The following is a 20457-nucleotide window of genomic DNA, read 5'->3' on the forward strand; positions in this document are numbered from 1 at the left end:
TCAGAAAGAGCCACAGAGGCCATTAAGTCCAACCCCTCTGTTTAGTGCAGGAATTCAAATTAAAGCACTCCTGACTGATGGCTGCCTAGACTCTGCTTGAAGACATACAATGAAGATGGGGCTATTACAGGTGGTCCTCGACTTACGACCACAACAATGGAGTCCAAAAATTTCTTGTTGCTAAACGAGACGTCTGTTAAGTGACTTCTGCCTCATTTTACGACCTTAACAACCACAGCTGTTAAGTGAATCACTCCAGTTCTTAAGTTAGTAATGCAGTTGTTAAGTGAATCTGCTTTCCCCGTTCACTTTTCCTTGTCACAAGGTTACAAAAAGTGATCACGTGGCCCCGGGACACTGCGACCGTCATAAATATGAGTCAGTTGCCAAGCGTCTGAAGCAAAGGAAATCTCAGGGCAGAAGTGAAGCGTGTCAAATATATACCCAGTGGCCCAAGCCTTGCAAAATTTCCTTTGTAATCACTCAAAAGTCCATGAAAGCAAGGTAATTTCCACGGTTGACGCTGATTAGCAGAGGCAACCGTGAACACAGGATGTTGATACTTCCCACGCAGCAGGAAATGGACTATAATATATACCTTTGACCCTGGTGGCACGGAAGGAGGCAATATTGGGAGAATGATTGCAAAGAGGAAAATGAAAAGAAACTAGAGCCTAGGTTTTCATTTCTAATCTCTTCCTGATCCAAATATGCTCTACAAAGCCGTCCTATTTCACTATCAGATCTGGGCATTTGCCAAGGTATACAAAATCCACCAGAGCGCACAATACAAGCCGTTGTCGGTCCCTAATAAAAACAGTTGATGCCAGCGACAAAAGCAGTTGGAATTGGAAGGAAGAGGTTGCACAGCCTTGGCTCTAGTACCCTTTCTCTGCAAAGAGTTGACTGAAAGATTGAGGAGATGAATAGGAAGACCTGGTGAAGTTTGGCCCTGGGCTGTAAACCAAGCAATGTCCTAGGGACGCCGTTAAGTCATAGCCAAACCAAAATCCTTCCATATTGTGATTGTTCTGGCCACCACTAAAAAAAAAGGACAAGCAAGTTAATAGGAAGATGGAAAAACATACAATGAGGCCAGATTGGGGACTATTTTCACCCAAGAGATGATGCAAAAGACTGGAGATATTGTGTAAAAATATTGTGTTGTGCTTGGTATCTATGGCTGGCATTTACACATTCTAGTTTTGTGGAATGCTTTTTCATGACTGTGTGGGGTTAGTGCAAAGGCTGCACACACATTCACAAGAAAAAGGGGAATGATAAGTAGGGTTTAAAATATTCCATCATGATTAAACCCTTTCACACAATTATCAGGGTTTGTTACAAAAAGGAATAAAGCGTTTGTCCAGTTCCTTGTCCTCAATGCTGTCATAGTTCACGATCTTTGATTAGTTCAGATCATGCAGTCAAAGAAGCATAGTAGACCATCATGTAGTTCAACCCCCAATTGGCCAAGAGCTTCATGATCCCATCAAACATATTTTGCAGGACTTTGATTTTGCTTTAGGGGGGAAAAAAACCCACCATTTTTCCAAGCAAGGAAAGTGCTTGGAAGTGACAAAACAGGAGGTTGGAAAAAACTAACAGCAGGATTTGTGGTTGAAAAGTTCTGGCTATTATTATTCAGTTAAATTTGGGTGATATTTCAGAATTACTGAAAAGATGTGTTAGATTGATTTATTCTCTCTCCTCCCGTCTTCTTGCCTCTTAAGTATTATCTGAAAGGCTTTTCAAAATCACGTAACAGCCTAAAACACGAGAACTTTAACATATTTTTACTCCTGTACTGCCATTTCTCTGGACACGTGGTTCTTATTTTGCCATGACATGATCTGACAGTATAGGGCAGGGGTGTAAAACTCAAGGCCTGCAGGCTGGATCCGACCCTCGAGGTGCTTAGATCTGGCCTGCAGGGCTGCCCTGAAAACAGCGAAGAACCGACCTGCGGTGCCTCTGCCAGAGAAAACAGAGCTCGCAAGGGCCGTGAGCGGCCCTCCCAAGCTCTGTTTTCGCTGGCAGAAGGTTGTAGGAGGCCGTCACAGCCGAAAACGGAGTTTGGGAGCCCATTTTCGCTGGCAGAGCGCTCGGGCCACCATTGACACTGACACGAGTGACGTCGAGCCCCCGACCCCCAAGAGGTCAAACACAACCCTCAATGAAATAAAGAGCCTGTAGTACAGTGGACTAAAGCACTGTTATTAACAGATTAACATCTGCTGCTTGCAATTACTGCAAGTTCAAATCTCACCAGGCTCAAGGTTGACTCAGCCTTCCATCCTTTCAAAGGTAGGTGAAATGAGGACCCAGATTATGGGGGCAATAAGCTTTGTATAAATATACAAAAGTATGAAGGCTATTGCTTAACGCATTGTAAGCCGCCCTGAGTCTCCGGAGAAGGGCGGCATATACATTAAAGCAAAAAAATAAAAATAAATGAAATTGAGTTTGATACCCCTGGAACAGGGGAATGTATTTGTTTATTCTGCTACAAAGAAAGAATTAAATATAGAATAATCCTGGCTTGATTAGGGGTCTGTTCTGGTACCCAGCCTTAGCAGAACCAAGAAACAGACTCCTTGTCCCAAATCCCCCCTCTTTATTTAGCTACTGTGAATTCATGGCATTCACACACAGAAAAGTCCAGGCAATAATCCTTCCAAGGGTTAACTGCAATAACAGACCTTATCAGTCCTTGGATAATTGGCAGGCTGGGAGCTTCCAGTCACAAAGCTGTAAATTAATTCCTGGCAAGAAGTCTCTGTGGCACGAACCACGATGAGCAAATCTTCCTAATGAAATCCGAACAGTTGTCTCCTACGACGCCATTCCCCTTTTGCTTCTATTTATTCCCCAGCCAGGGAGGGGTCATTCAGCGTCCATGTGTGCTTTTCTTCCTGAGTCGGCTCTTGGTACTCAGTTGTTCTCCTCTCCTGACAGCTCTGCACATATGTGCATCTAGAACAGGCCCCAGCTGTTCTTCCCCACTTATCTCTGACTCCGAAGGCAGCTGGGAAATGTCGGACGGTCCTGGCTCTATCTCTGCTTCTGACGCAGAGCATTCATCAGTCTTCCCCAGACTCCAGGACTGGCCCAAGTTCCTCCCCAACCTCCTCATTGTCCGAGTCTGCCGCCAGCTCTGCTGGCAGCTGGCAAGCCACAACTGGATCCTTTCCATATATTAGCCATTGGGAATTGATTTATTACATTCTTCTTGGTTTCCTTTCATGCCAATACTTAGTAAGACAATTAACCAGTAAACATATTAAAATAAAATGCTTTTGTTTTTGAAGAACAAAACTAAAGCTTTTTAAAATGAGAGTTCACTGAACAAACTACAGTGACCTAATTTAGGCACGGTGCAAAGCCAAAAAGGAAATTCTATTATTGCCAATTTTGTTGCCAAATTCCATTGATCCTGGTCCAAAAGTCAAATCAAATTGGTTTCTAAAAATTCTTATACCAAAGAAATTATATTAAAACTGCATTTTTCTCTAGCTTTATCTAAGGTGCCAGAACATTTCTTACTGATAATAAAATATGGCTTGCCTATAGAATGATAAATAGATTAATGAAAAGTTTCTTATACCTTCTGGAAATCTTTCAACTTTCTGGTACATGTCCCTATAGAATCATTTTTCATGAGAAATGAAATCACCCGCCCAGCTCCAAAATAGCATCTTATATTTTTATTTAATGTTGATAACTGCTGAAATATGCTTCTTTTATAAATCTGTAGCCCTCTGCCCCAACTAGATGTCCTTTAAAATAATTTAGGATTCCCCAGGCTCAGAATTCCCACCCAGCATGGCCAAATTCTTTAATCTCAGTCCCACCAATTAAAAAGGGTTTACATCTACTAATTCTACAGAACAGCCTTCATTTCTACAGGTGTCACAAGCAAAGCAGTTCAAAGTTGCACATTCTTTAACAGCTGAGGTTTCTCCTGTTTGAATAATGGGCTTATTTGTTACAAACTGCTTGAGGTAGCAGGTGCAGGGTAATTATCAGATGGCATCTGGTTTATATTTTAAATATTTGGAGCATTTGTTCATTCCTTTGGATATGATCTCAAATCACATCCCAGGCTTCTTAGTTATTCCAGTAAATACTCAAGACAAGCTGGGAAAAATGTTTCTGAACTGTACGAGGGATTATGCTAGGTATGTTCCAGGCTAAATGAAAACGTTTATACGCAACTAAGCAGCAATGAATTGTGGGTAAGGAACATTTTCACTAAAGTGGTAAACAGTTTTAAGTACAGGTAGTTCTTGACTTATGACCATACTTGAGCCTGGAATAAGAATAGTAAGTCATTATGGTCGTAAATTGAGACATCACTTGACCGGATCCGATTTTATGACATTTTTTGCAGCAGTCATTATACAAACACCGTGATTATTAAGCAAATCAATTTTCCCCAAGGGGTGTTTGCTGGAAATTCAATGCTAGAAACCTACAAAAAAGCCGCAAATCAAGATTATGTGATCACAAGATGCTGGAATTGGCCCTCAGATCAGCTGGCTGCCAAACAGTCAAAATATAGTCACGTGACTGAGGAGGGCATAGTAAATCAACGAAAATAGTTTTTGGAGGGCTATCATAACTTCAAATGATTGGCAAGCAACTGGTTGGAAGTCAAAAATCTACCTGCAATCTTCTCCAACCTGGTGCTCTCAAGACACATAGCGAACAATAGCTCCAGTGATTTCCACCTGAATACCTAATCTAGCTATTTTAAACCGGGGGTCACCAACCTTTCGGACCTCAGGGACCACTAAATTCATAATTTTAAATCCCGTGGACCACTAATATGATCTGCTTAATGACCAGCTGGGTGGGCATGGCTAGGTAGTCATGTGACTGGGTGGGGATGTCACTCAGGTCGAGGGGCGCCTCACCGGCCTCTATTCGCCTCTCCCTTCCCAGCCACTCCTTGCCTGCCTGCCCGGGCTCCTTAGGGCCCCAACAGGAAGCAGTTGTTGGAGCTAAGCAGCCACCACAAGAAAGAGTTGGCAAAACAGCTGGCTCAGTTCAAATTGGATCTGACCGAGAAGGAGGCTCAGCAGAAGCACCTCACTGAGGACTACGAGCATAGGCTTTCCAAGCAGAAGGAAGACCTGCGGGAGTGCAAGGCCAGGTACCGGCGCCTAGAGGCTCAGCGGGCTGAGATGGTCAGCCAGTTCCAGGTCATGATACAGTCCCATTAGAACAAGGCCCTCTGGCTCTTCACCACCAGCGACCCTCCAGCCTTCACCCAAAGCCCTGCACCAGGAGGCTGAAACAGACTCCAAGTCGGAATTTCTGCCCCCCTCCAACCTGCACAAAAAGACCCCGAAGGGGGAGACTCTCTGCAGTAACACAAGCGTTCATTGCACGTATCCGGCCCAGGGACGGAGTTTGAGTACCCCTGATTTAGTGCGATATAAAAAATGTAAATAATTTTTCTGCGGACCACCAAAATTTTCTCACGGACCACCAGTTGGTGACCTCTGTTTGAAACTAACTATAGTTCCCCTTCCTTGGTTGGGGAAGAATCAAGGAATCAAGGTAACTTTTCCTTGAGAGATCTTATGATATCTTTACCCAGAGGTGTCTAACCGTAGCAACTTTAAACCAGGGAACGCTGTTGAAGTCCATAAAATCTTAAAAAGTTGCCAATACCCCTGCCTTAAGCCTTTTGAATTTCTCTTATTTTTAATACTGGTTTAATTACAATTGGAACTGCTTACCGAATTAATTACTGACAGATTTCGTTTCAAATATCGCAGCTGGGTCGCTTTATGAGGTTGGCTTGAGGTCTTGCAAGTGTGTTTTAATGTTTTGTTAATAAGCAATCCAGAATTCTGTTTTGTGCATGCATGTGTCCATATGGGGGGTAAATAAACAGAGATACTATTTTAACAGTGACTTCCTCTTGTGAGTGACTACTGATGCAAAGGAATTATCAAAATTGGACTTGTATATTTATATTGGCAAAATCTACTAATCTGAGCCACATGTTGGAAGATGATGAGAGGAATAGTCCCGAACAACATATGCTTTGGCATGGAGTCTCAATTCTAAGGTTTTTAAGGCTTTCACAATTCAAGGTTATTTTTTCCCTGATGCCTTTGCATAAAAACTAGCCTTCCATTGCCGATTTCTATCCAGATGGCATTTTTCATACTTGGCGATCTTGTTCTTTTGATCTTACAATTATTATAAACATACATGAGGAAAACAGCTTTTGTGTCTCATTTTATTTGAAATGAGAAAAACTCACCTGTGCCCGTAGGGTTATTTTTGTTGCATTAAAACACACGCATACACACACACACCAACACTTTTAAATCCTCAGTTTTATGGGGAATTCTTCACACCAACAATGGATGATCATAATTTTTTATCCATCTGAGGTTGCTTTCCTGTTTCCTGAACTGATGGCAGAGTTTTATTCTATTTTTTTTTTTTTTTTTTTGGTAATGCCTTGTGTCCAAAACTGTGTTGGCTAAAAGTTTAATAAATAATTAATAAATTATAAATACACTGAAAAAAAATTTATAAATAAGGAATCTTTATGGTGCCCAGAGATTTCAGTGCACTCGAAGAACAGAAGGCTTCACAATAAACAGCGAGAGGATGTCACCGTGCAGAAACCAGGAAATCACTGTCTGGAAATTTCGCCTTAGTTCCAGGTTGCTTCTGAACCTAGACCCATCATCTACAGGTGGGACTAGGTTCAGCCCCAAATTCTGTATTCGATCTCACGGAACAGATTCCTTAGGAATGAGAAAGGCTCCTTCCAACTGTGAGTTTTCCTAATTCACCAAATTAGATTTTTTTTTAAGATTCAATTTTCAATTTGTTATACCTCATCCCGACTGTAATTTTGTCTAGAGAAGTGATGGCTAACCTTTTCTGCCCAAAGTGCTTGCGTGCATGTGCAAATGTGCTCGTGCTCCCGCACCTGTGTGTGACCTGTGCATGTGCCCCCGTGGATGGGGGGGCCGTGCATGCAAGTATGACCCCCCCGCATGTGCCCCACTGCCCAGCTCATGCATGCGTGCCTTCCCACAGGTGCCCTGCCTCCCGCGTGGCCCCACGCATGCTTCACACCCCCGTGCATGAGTGTGTGCCCCCCGACCCCCTGTGCATGCACAGCAGAGATCTGAAGACCAGCTGGCCAGCGGGAGGTACACGCACAAGTGTGGCGGAGCTGAGTTGGGGCGACGGCTTGCGTGCCCACAGAGAGGGCGCTGCGTGCCACCTCTGGCACATGTGTCATAGGTTTACCATCATGGGTCTAAAGAAAAGAATTGGGTATTTGGTACATTAGGTGAGGATGGAAAAAGAGAAGTAAACCTGGTTATCATCCACATAAAGAAATCCAGCGTATTAGTTCCATGGCTTTATAAATATGCTAAAGATGGCACGAGGGAGACTGCTATCACCCAGCCCCAAAGCCGTAAATGAGAACAGAAATTCTCCAGTTCTACTGTCTCAAACTAGGAAAAAAACCGTAACAAAGTGCTCTCAATCTCCAACTTCTAAGCATGAGCCAAGACAATGGGACAATCAACTGAACCAAAAGGACACTAAGTCATTCAAGAGCCGAAGTAGGGACAGCTAGCATTTAGCATCGTAATTATGGAGGTTGAAATGACAAAGTCTCTTCTTAATCATAGCCTTTAATCATAACCAAACAACAGTACTCCCGTATTAAGTTTTGTTAACTAGATGAATAATATACAAAAGGGGCCAAAGAGTTTTTAACTGCATTCATAAAACCCCACGCACAACATAATGACCAGCTTCAAAAACCAACCTTTGACCCTTTCAACCACAATACCACAAATTAAACCCTTTTACTTTTCTACCAATCTCCAATTCAAGAAACAAATGCATCTACTGACCACAACCCAAAACTTATTCACAATTTCCACTTTCACAATTCCAATTACGGTACTTCCTTCAGCTGCACATTCGAATGAATGAGCTGGAAGGGACCTTGGAGGTCTTCTAGTCCAGCCCCCTGCTCAAGCAGGAGAACCTATACTAGAGCCTCAGTGGTGCAGCGGACTAAAGTGCCGTTAAGTGCTAGCACTTAGCTGCCAGCTGCCTGCAATTAGTGCAAGTTCAAATCTCACCAGGCTCAAGGTTGACTCAACCTTCCATCCTTTCGAGGTAGGTAAATTGAGGACCTGGACTGTGGGGGCAATAAACCAACTTTGTATAGAACAACACCGCTTAGGGGGGTGGGCCCGAAAGCCCTAATAAGCAGGTATATACAAAAAAGTATGCAGGCTATTGCTATAATGCATTGTAAGTCGCCCTGAGTCGCCCGGAGAAGGGCGGCATATAAATTGGACACATACATACATACATACATACATATTTCAGATAAGTGACTGTCTGGACTCTTCTTAAAAACATCTAGTGATGGATCACCCACGATTTCTGGAGGCAAGCTGTTCCACTGTCCTCAGTTTATTATCCTGTTAGGAGGTATTTCCTTAATTCCAGGTTGCTTCTCTCTTTGATTAGTTTCTAAACATTGTTTCTTGTCCTGCCCTCAGGTGCTTTGGATAATAATTTGACCCCCCTCTTCTTTGTGGCAGCTCCTCAAATACTGGACTACTGCTATCAGGTCACCCCTAATTCTTCTTTTCTTTAGACTAACCAAACCCAAATCCTGCAGCCGTTCCTCATTCATCTGCTTGTTTATTTCACTCAGCTGTACAATTCCAAGAAACTTTCTAATTCTTATCATTTTTTCTTCCATGTTCCCCCACGTTCCGCAACTTTCCCCTTCCTTCCTTCTTTCTTACACACACAGGATATTCATTGTACAGGTAATCCTCAATTTATGACCACAATTGAGCCCAAAATTTATGTCGCTAAGTGAGACAGTTGTAAAAGAGAGTTTTGTCCCATTTTACGATCTTTCTTGCCACAGTTGTTAAGCAAATCAGTGCAGTTGTTAAGTTAGTAACACAGTTGTTAAGTAAATCTGGCTTCCACATTGACTTTGCTTGATCAGAAGGTCACAAAAAGTAATCACATGACCCTGGATACAGCAGCCATCATAAATGCTCGCTGCCAAGCATCCACGTTTTGATCATGTGACCTTGGGGTGTGTGTGCTACAACAGTTGTAAGCGTGAAAAACGGTCATAAATCACTTTTTTCAATGATGTTGCCAAACGGTCACTAAACGAATTGTTGTAATTCGAGGCTCATCTCTACTTCTATCAATGTCTTCCAAGTGTCTGTTATGTACAACATGTTCCTTTTAAAATTATCAACCTTTCACCATCTCATTCTTTCTTCCTCCCTTTGCTCAGTTACCCAGAGAGTTTGTCTCTCCTTTCTGCTAATATCAGGAAATTCAAATTGAATTCCAAAAAAATTAAACTTTCTTAAGAGAGGAATTAAAAATGATCACTAAGGTCCCTTACAACATTATCTTCCAAATGTCGTTTTAGTTTTTGAAAAGTTGGTTTGGATTTTTTTTTAAAAGGTGATGTAACTATTATTAATATACATATCATCAAGTAAATTATCAGAACAATTAATTGATATGCTGCAATTAAGATTACCTCATGCATAAGAGATCTTAAAATTCCATGCAAGTTTATTCTAAATGAATGTCATCTTCTTGAACATCAAATTATAGAATTGCAATCAAGAAGTTTAAAAATAGGCCTTAACTGATGTATGTATGCATGATAATTATTTGCACCTCAGATCAGCCTTACTTATGGAAAAGGGAACTCCTCTGAAATGGAATAGAATGGACATTTTAGATGCTTTTTATTATCATGTATTTTTATTCTGACCTTCTTCCCCAGCCATTAATCCTTGTAAATATGATCATTCCGATATGGTTTATTATTAGCATTCTTTCTGTAAGAACATCTTGCACATTTGATATAAATGTAATTATATAAACACTTTTAATAGATGAACCATTAGTATTCATTAGTTTAAGGAAACAAGCCCATTTGAAATGGTGATCTTGACTGGTTTTCATCAACAGTTAATAAATCAGTTTGGCCTTGTTCAGCTACGGTGACACAGTGCCAAGCTTCACGTATTCTGTTAAACTATGGTTGTTTAAACTGTGTTTATTCAATAAACACAGCTGTCATCAAACACACTAAGACAGGTTTTGCAAAACTGGCTGAGGAATTCTGGGAGTTGAAATCCATAAGTCTTAAAGTTGCCAAGGTTGGAAAATCCTGCACTAAGGTTCATAAACCATGATAGCTTGGTTTAAAATATGCTATGTTACATGTGGGGGTGCGGGGGAATGTAATCCCAGGGCCATGCTGAGCTCTTTTTATGGTCAATATTTTTTTCTGTGCTGGTGATTATGAAAAAACTGAATGCATATTTTCCTGCCCTTTTTGAGGGGAAAGATTATGAAACATGTAGTGAATGCGCCCTAAAATGATCTTATTCACCATTAAAAAGAAAGGGAAAATAAATGATCGAACTCTCGCCTCAAACCCAGACCTTTTGATATGGCTTCACTCTTCTTTTGAGTTTCAACTGTTGACAAATGTTCTGTGTAGCATTGGCCCCCAAAGAGTGCTTTACTTCTAAGTCATAAAAACCATCAAGCAAACAATGGTTTATTTTTAGGCCAAGTTCTATTTTTAGATCAAGAAGCATATGCTTCTAAACTTCTCATCTTGCCTGTTCTTAAGGAGAAAAAGGAATGTGGAATTAATTGGTCTTGTCCAAAAAATATTAATCTATAGTTTAGATGAAGTTTAGATGCCTAGGATTTAAGTTCTCTGTGATGTAGTTCATGTAAAAATGAAAAGTTATAAAAGAACAAGGGACGCAAAAAAAGCTTGTTTTCTTTCTCCTGCTGATTATATCACACAAGCCATAAACCTGCATTCAGCATCATTGTGTCAGCAGTCTCCTTCAATTAACCAGCCAGTGTGGTTTCCTTCCTTCCTTCCTTCCTTCCTTCCTTCCTTCCTTCCTTCCTTCCTTCCTTCCTTCCTTCCTTCCTTCCCTCCCTCCCTCCCTCCCTCCCTCCCTCATATGAGGACAAATTATGCATTGTAAACATCGTTTACAAGAGGGACGCAGTGGCTCAGTGGCTAAGATGCTGAGCTTGTCGACTGAATGGTCAGCAGTTCAGCGGTTCGAATCCCTAGTGCCCTAGCCCAGGTGAGCTCCCGTTACTAGTCTCAGCTTCTGCCAATCTAGAAGTTTGAAAGCACGTAAAAAATGCAAGTAGAAAAATAGGGACCATCTTGGGTGGGAAGGTAACAGCGTTCAGTGCGCCTTTGGCTTTTAGTCATGTCTGCCACATGACCATGGAGACGTCTTTGGATAGCGCTGGGAATTCGGCTTTGAAACGGAGATGAGCACCGACCCCTACAGTCGGGAACGACTAGCGCATATGTACGAGGGGAACCTTTATCTTAAACATCGTTTGGAGGTAGGAGGTGCTTCCAATGTAATCTACTGAATGCCCTGCATGGATTGCCCTTGTGACTATGTAGGACAGAAGGGGAGGAAGCCCTTCACCATATTGCAAGAAAAAAAAGAGAGCGGTCAGATGAGGAGACCTGAACTCATTGCAGCCTCTCATTACAATGAACAAGGACACACATTCCATTTTGCAGCTACCAAGATTGTTGGACGAGCAGGCACAAAAACAGCCAGGGAAGTGATTAAAGCCTGGGGAACAGGTCCCTCGTCAGTCAACAGGGGTGCTGATTTACCACCGACCTATCAAGTACTTAGAAGGCAAGAGCTGGGCAGCACAAGCAAAGGACAGCTAATGACTTAAAAGCCAGCCAACAACACACCCCAATCAACATCTAAAAAGGCACTTACAACAGACATTATAAATACCACACACAGAAAAGCACACACTCTGCTAGAGAGAAGTTCCCTGAAGATGGGCTCCAGCATGAGTCCGAAAGCTCAGAAGATAAAATCTCTGGTTCCGGTGACCGACCCAGATTGGATTCTGCAACATTATCCTGGGACACGTATATCTGCCTTCATTTGTAATAAACATGTTAATTGCATAGAGCGAGGTGGCACAGTGGTTAGAGTGCAGTACTGCAGGCTACTTCACCTGACTGCTAGCTGCAAGTTCGGCAGTTCAAATCTCACCAGGCTCAAGGTTGACTCAGCCTTCCATCCTTCCGAGGTGGGTAAAATGAGGACCCAGATTGTTGGGGGCAAGATGCTGACTCTGTAAACCGCTTAGAGAGGCCTGTAAAAGCACTATGAAGCGGTATAGAAGTCTAAGTGCTATTGCTATTGCATTTATTTAATCTAATTTTAATTATATTTGAAATAATTTTATGAAATGTTTTCAGGGTTATAGCACTCTCTTTCACCCGGTTCTTGGAAGTGACCCGCAATCAAATGGTTCAAGAAATGTGATTTGGCCCAACCCTATAACATCTGTAAAATCGATTTTAATCATTTCTTTTCTAGTCAGTACCTAAATAATGAGGGTGAGAAACTTTAAAACTTTAATTACTACTATTGTATTCTTCTGTTCTATACTTTGATTCTGGATTCTGTGATTAATGCTAGACTAATAAACGAAAACACAATCAACCAACCAACCCCCCTCCCGCAATCCTTTCATTATGACGGCCGTGGCCAGGGGGGCTTTTTATCAGGTTCGCCTGATCCGCCAGTTGCGTCCCTTTCTGGATCGGGACTCCCTGCGCACGGCCACTCATGCCCTCGTCACTTCCCGACTGGACTACTGCAATGCTCTCTACATGGGGCTCCCCTTGAAGAGCATCCGGAGGCTCTAGCTGGTCCAAAATGAGGCCGCACGGGTGATTATGGGAGCGGCGGGGTGCTCCCATGTAACACCTCTCCTGCGCGAGCTGCATTGGCTCCCAGTGGTCTTCCGGGTGCGATTCAAGGTGTTGATTAACATCTTTAAAGCACTCAATGGCTTAGGACCTGGGTACTTACGGGACCACCTTCTGCTACCGACAGCCTCCAACCGGCCAGTACGCTCCCACAGGGCGGGGCTCCTCGGGGTGCCGTCAATCAGACAATGTCGACTGGCGACACCCCTCCCTGGGGGAGAGCCTTCTCAGTGGGGGCTCCTGCCCTCTGGAATGAGCCCCGGAGGTACAGAGGATCCCGGACTAGCGCACCTTCTGCCGTGCCCTGAAGACTTTGTTATTCCAGCAAGCCAGGCTAGACTCATTTTAATGGTTTTAAATTTTTAAATTGGATTTTAATGAGATGTTTTTAATTGTGGGCTAAAGATTTAATCTGGTTTTAAATTGTTTTTAACTTTTATATTTATGTATTTGAACTTGACTGTTCACCGCCCTGAGTCCTTCGGGAGAAGGGCGGTATATAAATATAATAAATAAATAAATAAATAAATAAATAAATCTTGTAGGAAATATACTCTTGATATTTTTTCATAAAGTCTACTAAAGGTGACCTCTCAAAAGGTCTGAGTGGCACCAGTCATTTATACTTTAAGTTGCTCTTCAGACACATAGAATGCATACCTAATAAAAGGTCGCTCAAGTTCCCCCTGGCATCACTTTTCAGTTCTGTGTACCATCCAGTTCCTTGCCTTCGAAAATAATCTCAAGGAATAAAGACAAACTTTGCTTTGCAAGAATGCTGAATCCAGAGACTCAGAACAATAAGAACAGTCGAAAATCCCTGAAGTTTCATTCAAAACTTTACTATTATCCAGCTCAAACTGCAATCCCTGAAAAGCCAACCACGTTACATAAGATATAATAAATGCACCATTTAAAAAAAACTAGTTAAAATTCACAGTATTCGGTCCATTTATATAACCAGAGTGCATTCTATTTTATAGGGTAATAATAAAGACAGATACATTTTGTATAACTTGACATTAATCAAACCCTATTCTTTCTTACGAGGAGGTCAGTATTTTACATTGAAAAAATACTACAGATGATCAGTTATACGGTATGCTATTTCTGGAGGGGTCACAATGTTTACTTTTGGCAAGAAACATAATAAAACATCTTGACTCAAAGGTAGGCAACTAATAGTTCTCCATATTCTTCTCCCATCAGCTGTAGCTTATATTTTTCTGGAGGCAGTAAATTCCTTGTTCATATCTTATAGGCTAATAAGTTCTAAACATTGTCCAACTAGAATTCATCAGATACAGTACAATTCTTAATTGGTGCATAGACTGTAGCACAGTAACTGAAATTATTAGTTTGTGCTTCTTACGTTTTGTGGGAGGTTCACTTGGTTGCGGATCTTAATGAGTCTAATATAAGATAATTATCATTAACTAATGATAATTAATGCAGATGACAGACTCAATAATTCATTATTGAGTCTGTCATCTGCACCTCTATAACTGTCTGGTTTGGTTCTGCAACCCAACAAGACAGACACAGACTTCAGAGGATAATTAGAACTGCAGAAAAAACAATGGCTACCAACCTGCCTTCCATTGAGGACCTGTATACTGCACGAGTCAAAAAGAAGGCTGTGAAAATATTTACAGACCCCTCGCATCCTGGACATAAACTGTTTCAACTCCTACCCTCAAAACAACGCTATAGGGCATTGCACACCAGAATAACTAGACACAAGAACAGTTTTTCCCCGAACGCCATCACTCTGCTAAACAAATAATTCCCTCAACACTGTCAAACTATTCATTAAGTCTGCATTACTATTACTATTAATCTTTCCATCGTTCCTATCACCCATCTCCCCCCACTTATGACTGTAACTTGTTGCTGTATCCTTACAATTTATATTGATTGTTTCCTAGTATGATTTGATTGCTTATTTGTACCCTATGACTATCATTAAGTGTTGTACCTTATTATTCTTAACAAATGTATCTTCTCTTTTTATGTACACTGAGAGCATATGCACCAAAGACAAATTCCTTGTGTGTCCAATCACACTTGGCCAATAACGAATTCTAATCTAATCTAAAGAATTCTAATGAGCAATAGTGGCTAACCTAGTTCACATGATCGATAGGAGAACAAAAAGAACCATTCAAGATGTTGATTGTCACCTTCAAGGTATTGATTGTCACCTACATGGCTCAGGACCATGTTATTTGAAGTACAGTTTTTCCCATCTACCTGACCCATCAGAGTGGGGAGGCACTATGGGTCGCTTCTCCTAAGCAGGCCCATCTAGGAGGATGGAGAAGAACGGACTTCTCCGTGGTGGCTCCCTCCCTGCGGAACATCATCTCTATGGATATAAGCCTAGTCCCCACTTTGACACTCTTTTGCAAGGCCCTGAAGACCTGGTTTTGCACCAACAGGCCTGGGACCCCATAGTGGGATGAAGGCCATCAAATGGCTCATTTGATTGTGGTCACCAGGAGGAGGGTGGGATTATTGCTTTTTTATTGTTTTTATAATGGGTTTTTATTCTTGTTAGCCACCTGGAATCACTCAGAGTGAATATATCCTGTATTATGTACCTTGAGGAAAAGTGAAATTCAGGTGGTAATGAATAAATAAAAGCCTACCTAAGTGTGTGCCAAAATTACTGAAGAAGTCTTGAGGAACTCAAGATGCTCTTTACGATTAACATTAAAAAAACGTACAGGGCATCACAAGGTTGCTTAGTAGAATTGAGGCTTTTTCAGAACTGCCAATAGCCATCTAAGAAAGTAAAGGTAAAGGTAAAGGCAGAGGTTCCCCTCGCACATATGTGCTAGTTGTTCCTGACTCTAGGGGGGGTGCTCATCTCAGTTTCAAAGCCGAAGAGCCAGTGCTGTCCGAAAACATCTCTGTGATCATGTGGCCGATATGACTAAACACCAAAGGCGCACGAAACGCTGTTACCTTCCCACCAAAGGTGGTCCCTATTTCTCTACTTGCATTTTTTACGTGTTTTCGAACTGCTAGGTTGGCAGAAGCTGGGACAAGTAACGGGAGCTCACTCTGTTACGCGGCACTAGGGATTCGAACCACTGAACTGCCGACCTTTCGATTGACAAGTTCAGCGTCTTAGCCACTGAGCCATCTAGGAGCCATGTAGTAAATATCATATCATGCTCTGAAAACAGCTATGAAAAGTAAGATCAAGGAAATGGTGACTCACTGTGGGGAGCTCTCAAACATGAAAGATTAGAAGACTGCTAGCCCAAGGAGTTGGGGAGAGGGATTCAAAAGCAAGAATGGAAAGACCTATAGCTGGTGATTAGGAAGCTATCATGGCTGAAAGTGTTAAAAGACATTGACTAAAAACAGGTCCCAGGTTTTGCACTGGCCATATTCATTGTTTTTTTTCTCTGTTTCCATTTGTAGACAATCATTCATAAATAGTAAGTAGGCATTAACGTTGCAGAAAATTGTTTATATCATGTAGACATTCTAAAAACAGCTAACACTGTCAACCCTGAAGCTGATCTGACTGAAGCCATCCTGGAGCTTCAGTGTTGACATACACCTTGATTGAAACATTAGCCTGCAAACAACTCTGTACATACACAAACAACTCTGTATATACAGAATAACAGAGTTGGTTGGAAGGGACCTTGGAGGTCCCCAAGCACGTCACCTTATACCAGTGAGGGTTAACCTTTTTGGTACCGAGTACCCAAAGCGCGTGTGTGAATGCATGCGTGCATATGCATGTGCGCGTGCCCGGACCCCCAAAATGTGAGCGCCCCCTGCACATGCGACACACCCCCACGCATGCGTACATGTCCCCCGCACATGAACCCTGCCCCCCCGCCCCGTTTTGGCTTCCAGGTTGGTGCAGGAGGCTTTCCAGGCCCAAAACGGGACGCATGCGTGGCAGAGACCCAAAGAGCAGCTGGCTGGTGGGAGGTGCGGTGGAGCTGGCCTGGGGCGAGGGCTGGTGTGCCCTCGCCCCAGCGGTTCCATGTGCCATTTTGGGCCATAGGTTCGCCATCTCGGCCTTATACCAATCCAGACAAATGGCTGTCCAGTCTCTTCTAATATGAAGATGTTTCATGCCATGGATCTTCCAGCTAATACAGATATCCCAACTCTTACGCATATACAACTGTCAGGACAAAAATACCCCACTCACCATGCAAAGGTGAATGGGGTGAGGTCAGGACCACAACTGGAAGAAATGCCCATCCTTTGTATATGTTTAGGGCCGTGATGGCGAACCTATGGCACGCGTGCCACAGGTGGCACGCAGAGCCATATTAGTGGGCAGGCCAGCTCAGCTCTGGGGTGCATGCGCGCGCCGGCCAGCTGATTTTCGGGCCTTCTGGGCCCACCAGAAGTAGGGAAACAGGCTGTTTCCTGCCTCTGGAGGGCCTGGGGGCGGGGTGGGGAAGGCCCATTTTTCTTTCTTACCTGGCTCCAGATCCTCTCTGTGTATCTGGGAAGGGCGAAAACAGCCTTTCCCACTCCCTTAGAGGCCCTACGGAGGCTGAAAGGGCCCATTTCCCAACTCCCAGTGGGACAGGAGGTAACTTTTTTTCTGTCCCCAGCCTCCAGAGACTCCTAGAGAGGCTCCTAGAGAGGTTCTGGAGGCTGGGGACAGCAAAAAATGTCACTTCCTGTCCCACCGAGAGTTGGGAAATGGGTCCTTTCAGGCTCCGTAGGGCCTCCAAGGGAGTGGGAAAGGCTGTTTTCGCCCTTCCCAGATACACAAGAGAGGATCTGGAACCAGGTAAGAAAGAAAAACGGGCCTACCAGGCCATCATGTGCCAGGAGCGGGGGGGAGGGGAGGGGGAGGGGTTGCACACGCATGCGCGTGGGCACGTGCGCGCACGACCCTCCCCCGCCCCCCTTTCCTGGAACGTGATGGCAAAAAGGTTAGCCATCACTGGTTTAGGGCATACATGAATGAATGAAATGTATAGTTATATGCAAACATTTAGGGTACCTATGACCAAATTGTCTGTTTCAATTAATATTTTAATGCACCTCTCTTTACAGAGTGAAAGCAGATACACCTCAATCAGGAATTTAAGAAGGTTAAATATCCATCATATTTTTACAAAAGAAAGCCATGCGATTACTTTAAAGCCATTCCAAATTAAGTTGTAGGAGTGGTGCATCCATGATTCAAGAATTAACCACTTTAATTCTTTAATACCAAACTAAAAGTCCTGAGAATTCAAGCACATGCAGGGGGCTGTTGATGAAGACAAAGAGGGAAAAGTTGGCACTACCTTTTCTGCCAGCCAACCCAAGTGCCTAATTTCTCGGCCTCCGGCTATTCCTGCTTTACCCAGTTGATCTTTGACCTCTGAGATGACTTTGGGAATGAGCTCGCTGATACAGGAGTGGATGGCATAGAACCAGGCCTGGGCAGTGCTCGCATCTTTACTCCTTAGCACCAAGATGTGCTTGGCATCCGGTGAATGAACTTCAACAATCCTGTAGAAGAAAAATAAATAAATAAATACAATAAATAAGAAAAGAGGGGAGAGTTATAGGTATTCTCAAAGTTCCAGCCCGATTACCTGATTTGTAGGTGTAGAAGTGTGAAAAATCACTGTGCCAGGGATGGGGCGCCTTTAGACTATTGAGTCATAACCAAACCAACATAGCTAGCCAAATAGAGGTCCTGTCAGGCAGGAATAGCAATAGCACTTAGACTTATATACCGCTTCATAGTGATGTACAGCACTCGCTAAGCGGTTTATTTTTATTTATTATTATTATTATTCTTCATATTTCTATGCCGACCACTCTCCGAGGACTCTGGGCAGCTTACACCATAGAAACTATACTAAATACCATATTGCCCCCAACAATCTGGGTCCTCATTTTACCGACCTCGGAAGGATGGAAGGCTGAGTCAACCTTGAGCCGGTGAGATTTGATCTACTGATCTGCTGAACTAGCAGTCAGCTGAAGTAGCTGCAGTAGTGCACTCTAACCACTGCGCCACCTTGGCTCTTTTACAGAGTTTACAGAGTCAGCATATTGTCCCCCCAAAATCTGGGTCCTCATTTTACCAACTTCGGAAGGATGGAAGGCTGAATCAACCTTGAGCCCCATCAAGATCGAACTCTGGGCTGTTGACAGAGTTAGTCTGCAATACTGCACTATAACCACTGCACCACCAGAGCTCTCTATAAGGTCTTCAAGGAAGACCTATAGACTTGGTATTCCACCGCAGCTTTTCTTTTTCCTTGAAGACATTTCGCTTCTCATCCAAGAAGCTTCTTCAGTTCTGGAACTGTAGAAATGAAGAAGCTGCTTGGATGAGAAGCGAAATGTCTTCAAAGGAAAGAAAAACAAAAACAAAGTCCTTGGCCTTTTGAAGAAGAACCTTTAGGTCACCTTTCCCTTCCATGACTTCCAAGAAGAGAGCTAAGGCCACTGTCTTCCCTACATAGGAAAAGACAGCTTTTTCCAATGGCAGAAGACATTTACTCAGTGGTAAAATGTAAAATTTGTTACTACCGGTTCTGTGGGCGTGGCTTGGTGGGGGGGGTAATGTGAGGTTGTAAAAAAATGATTTTAAAAGCCTCTGACGATCAGGCAACTGAGCTGGGATCGTCAGAAGCTTTTAAAAGCATTTTTTTTTCTACAACCTCTTTGGCCAAAGAGGTTGCAGAAAAACATGCTTTTAAAAGCCTCTGACGGTCCCAGCTGAGCCGCACGATCATCAGTGGCTTTTTTTTTTTTTTTTTACTTTTAAAAGCATTTTTTCGGCCAAAGAGGTTGTAGAAAAAAATGCTTTTAAAAGTAAAAAAAAATAGCTTCTGATGATCGTGCGGCTCAGCTGGGCATGGGGGGGGGCAGGGATTTTTGCTACCGGTTCTCCGAACCACCCGCCGCCATCGCTACCGGATTGGGCGATCCGGTCCGAACCGGGAGCATTTCATCCCTGCATTTACTGGAAGAAGATATATTCTTTTGGAAGCCAAACATGAGGAATGACAGCTTGCTCTGTTCTGTCTCCACGGAGCAGAAACATCAGGTGGCAGGGTCAAGTGACATCACAGGATTAGGTCAGTGATGGTCAATCTTTTGATGCCATTCAGCCTGCCGGATCAAGTTCACAAATGGCCCTGCAATGTCACCATCCATTCACCTAACTCAGCTTAAAGTATCTGAAAGAATTGAACAGTTCAGCAGAGGGAGAACTGTTGCCACAATGTTAGAATAGAATAGAATAACAGAGTTGGAAGGGACCTTGGAGGTCTTCTAGTCCAACCCCCCTGCTTAGGCAGGAAACCCTACACCACTTCAGACAAATGGTTATCCAACATCATCTTAAAAACTTTCAGTGTTGGAGCATTCACAACTTCTGGAGGCAAGTTGTTCCACTGATTAATTGTTCTAACTGTCAGGAAATTTCTCCTTAGTTCTAAATTGCTTCTCTCCTTGATTAGTTTCCACCCATTGCTTCTTGTTCTACCCTCAGGTGCTTTGGAGAATAGCTTGACTCCCTCTTCTTTGTGGCAGCCCGTGAGATATTGGAACACTGCTATCATGTCTCCCCTCGTCCT

The 20457-nt window shown here is 42.9% G+C and overlaps 1 protein-coding gene across 1 annotated transcript in view; it reads right to left on the bottom strand.

The window, feature by feature from the left end:
* Positions 1 to 20457, bottom strand: part of SNTB1 (syntrophin beta 1) — a 123408-nt gene that overhangs the window by 22621 nt on the left and 80330 nt on the right. The window contains exon 3 of the mRNA XM_034422239.3: positions 18163 to 18370. Coding sequence (XP_034278130.2) covers positions 18163 to 18370 — 208 coding nt within the window. The remainder of the gene's footprint in view (positions 1 to 18162; positions 18371 to 20457) is intronic.

This window comes from Pantherophis guttatus, chromosome 3, assembly GCF_059756535.1.
Source record: "Pantherophis guttatus breed Tessera chromosome 3, ASM5975653v1, whole genome shotgun sequence".
NCBI lineage: Eukaryota > Metazoa > Chordata > Lepidosauria > Squamata > Colubridae > Pantherophis > Pantherophis guttatus.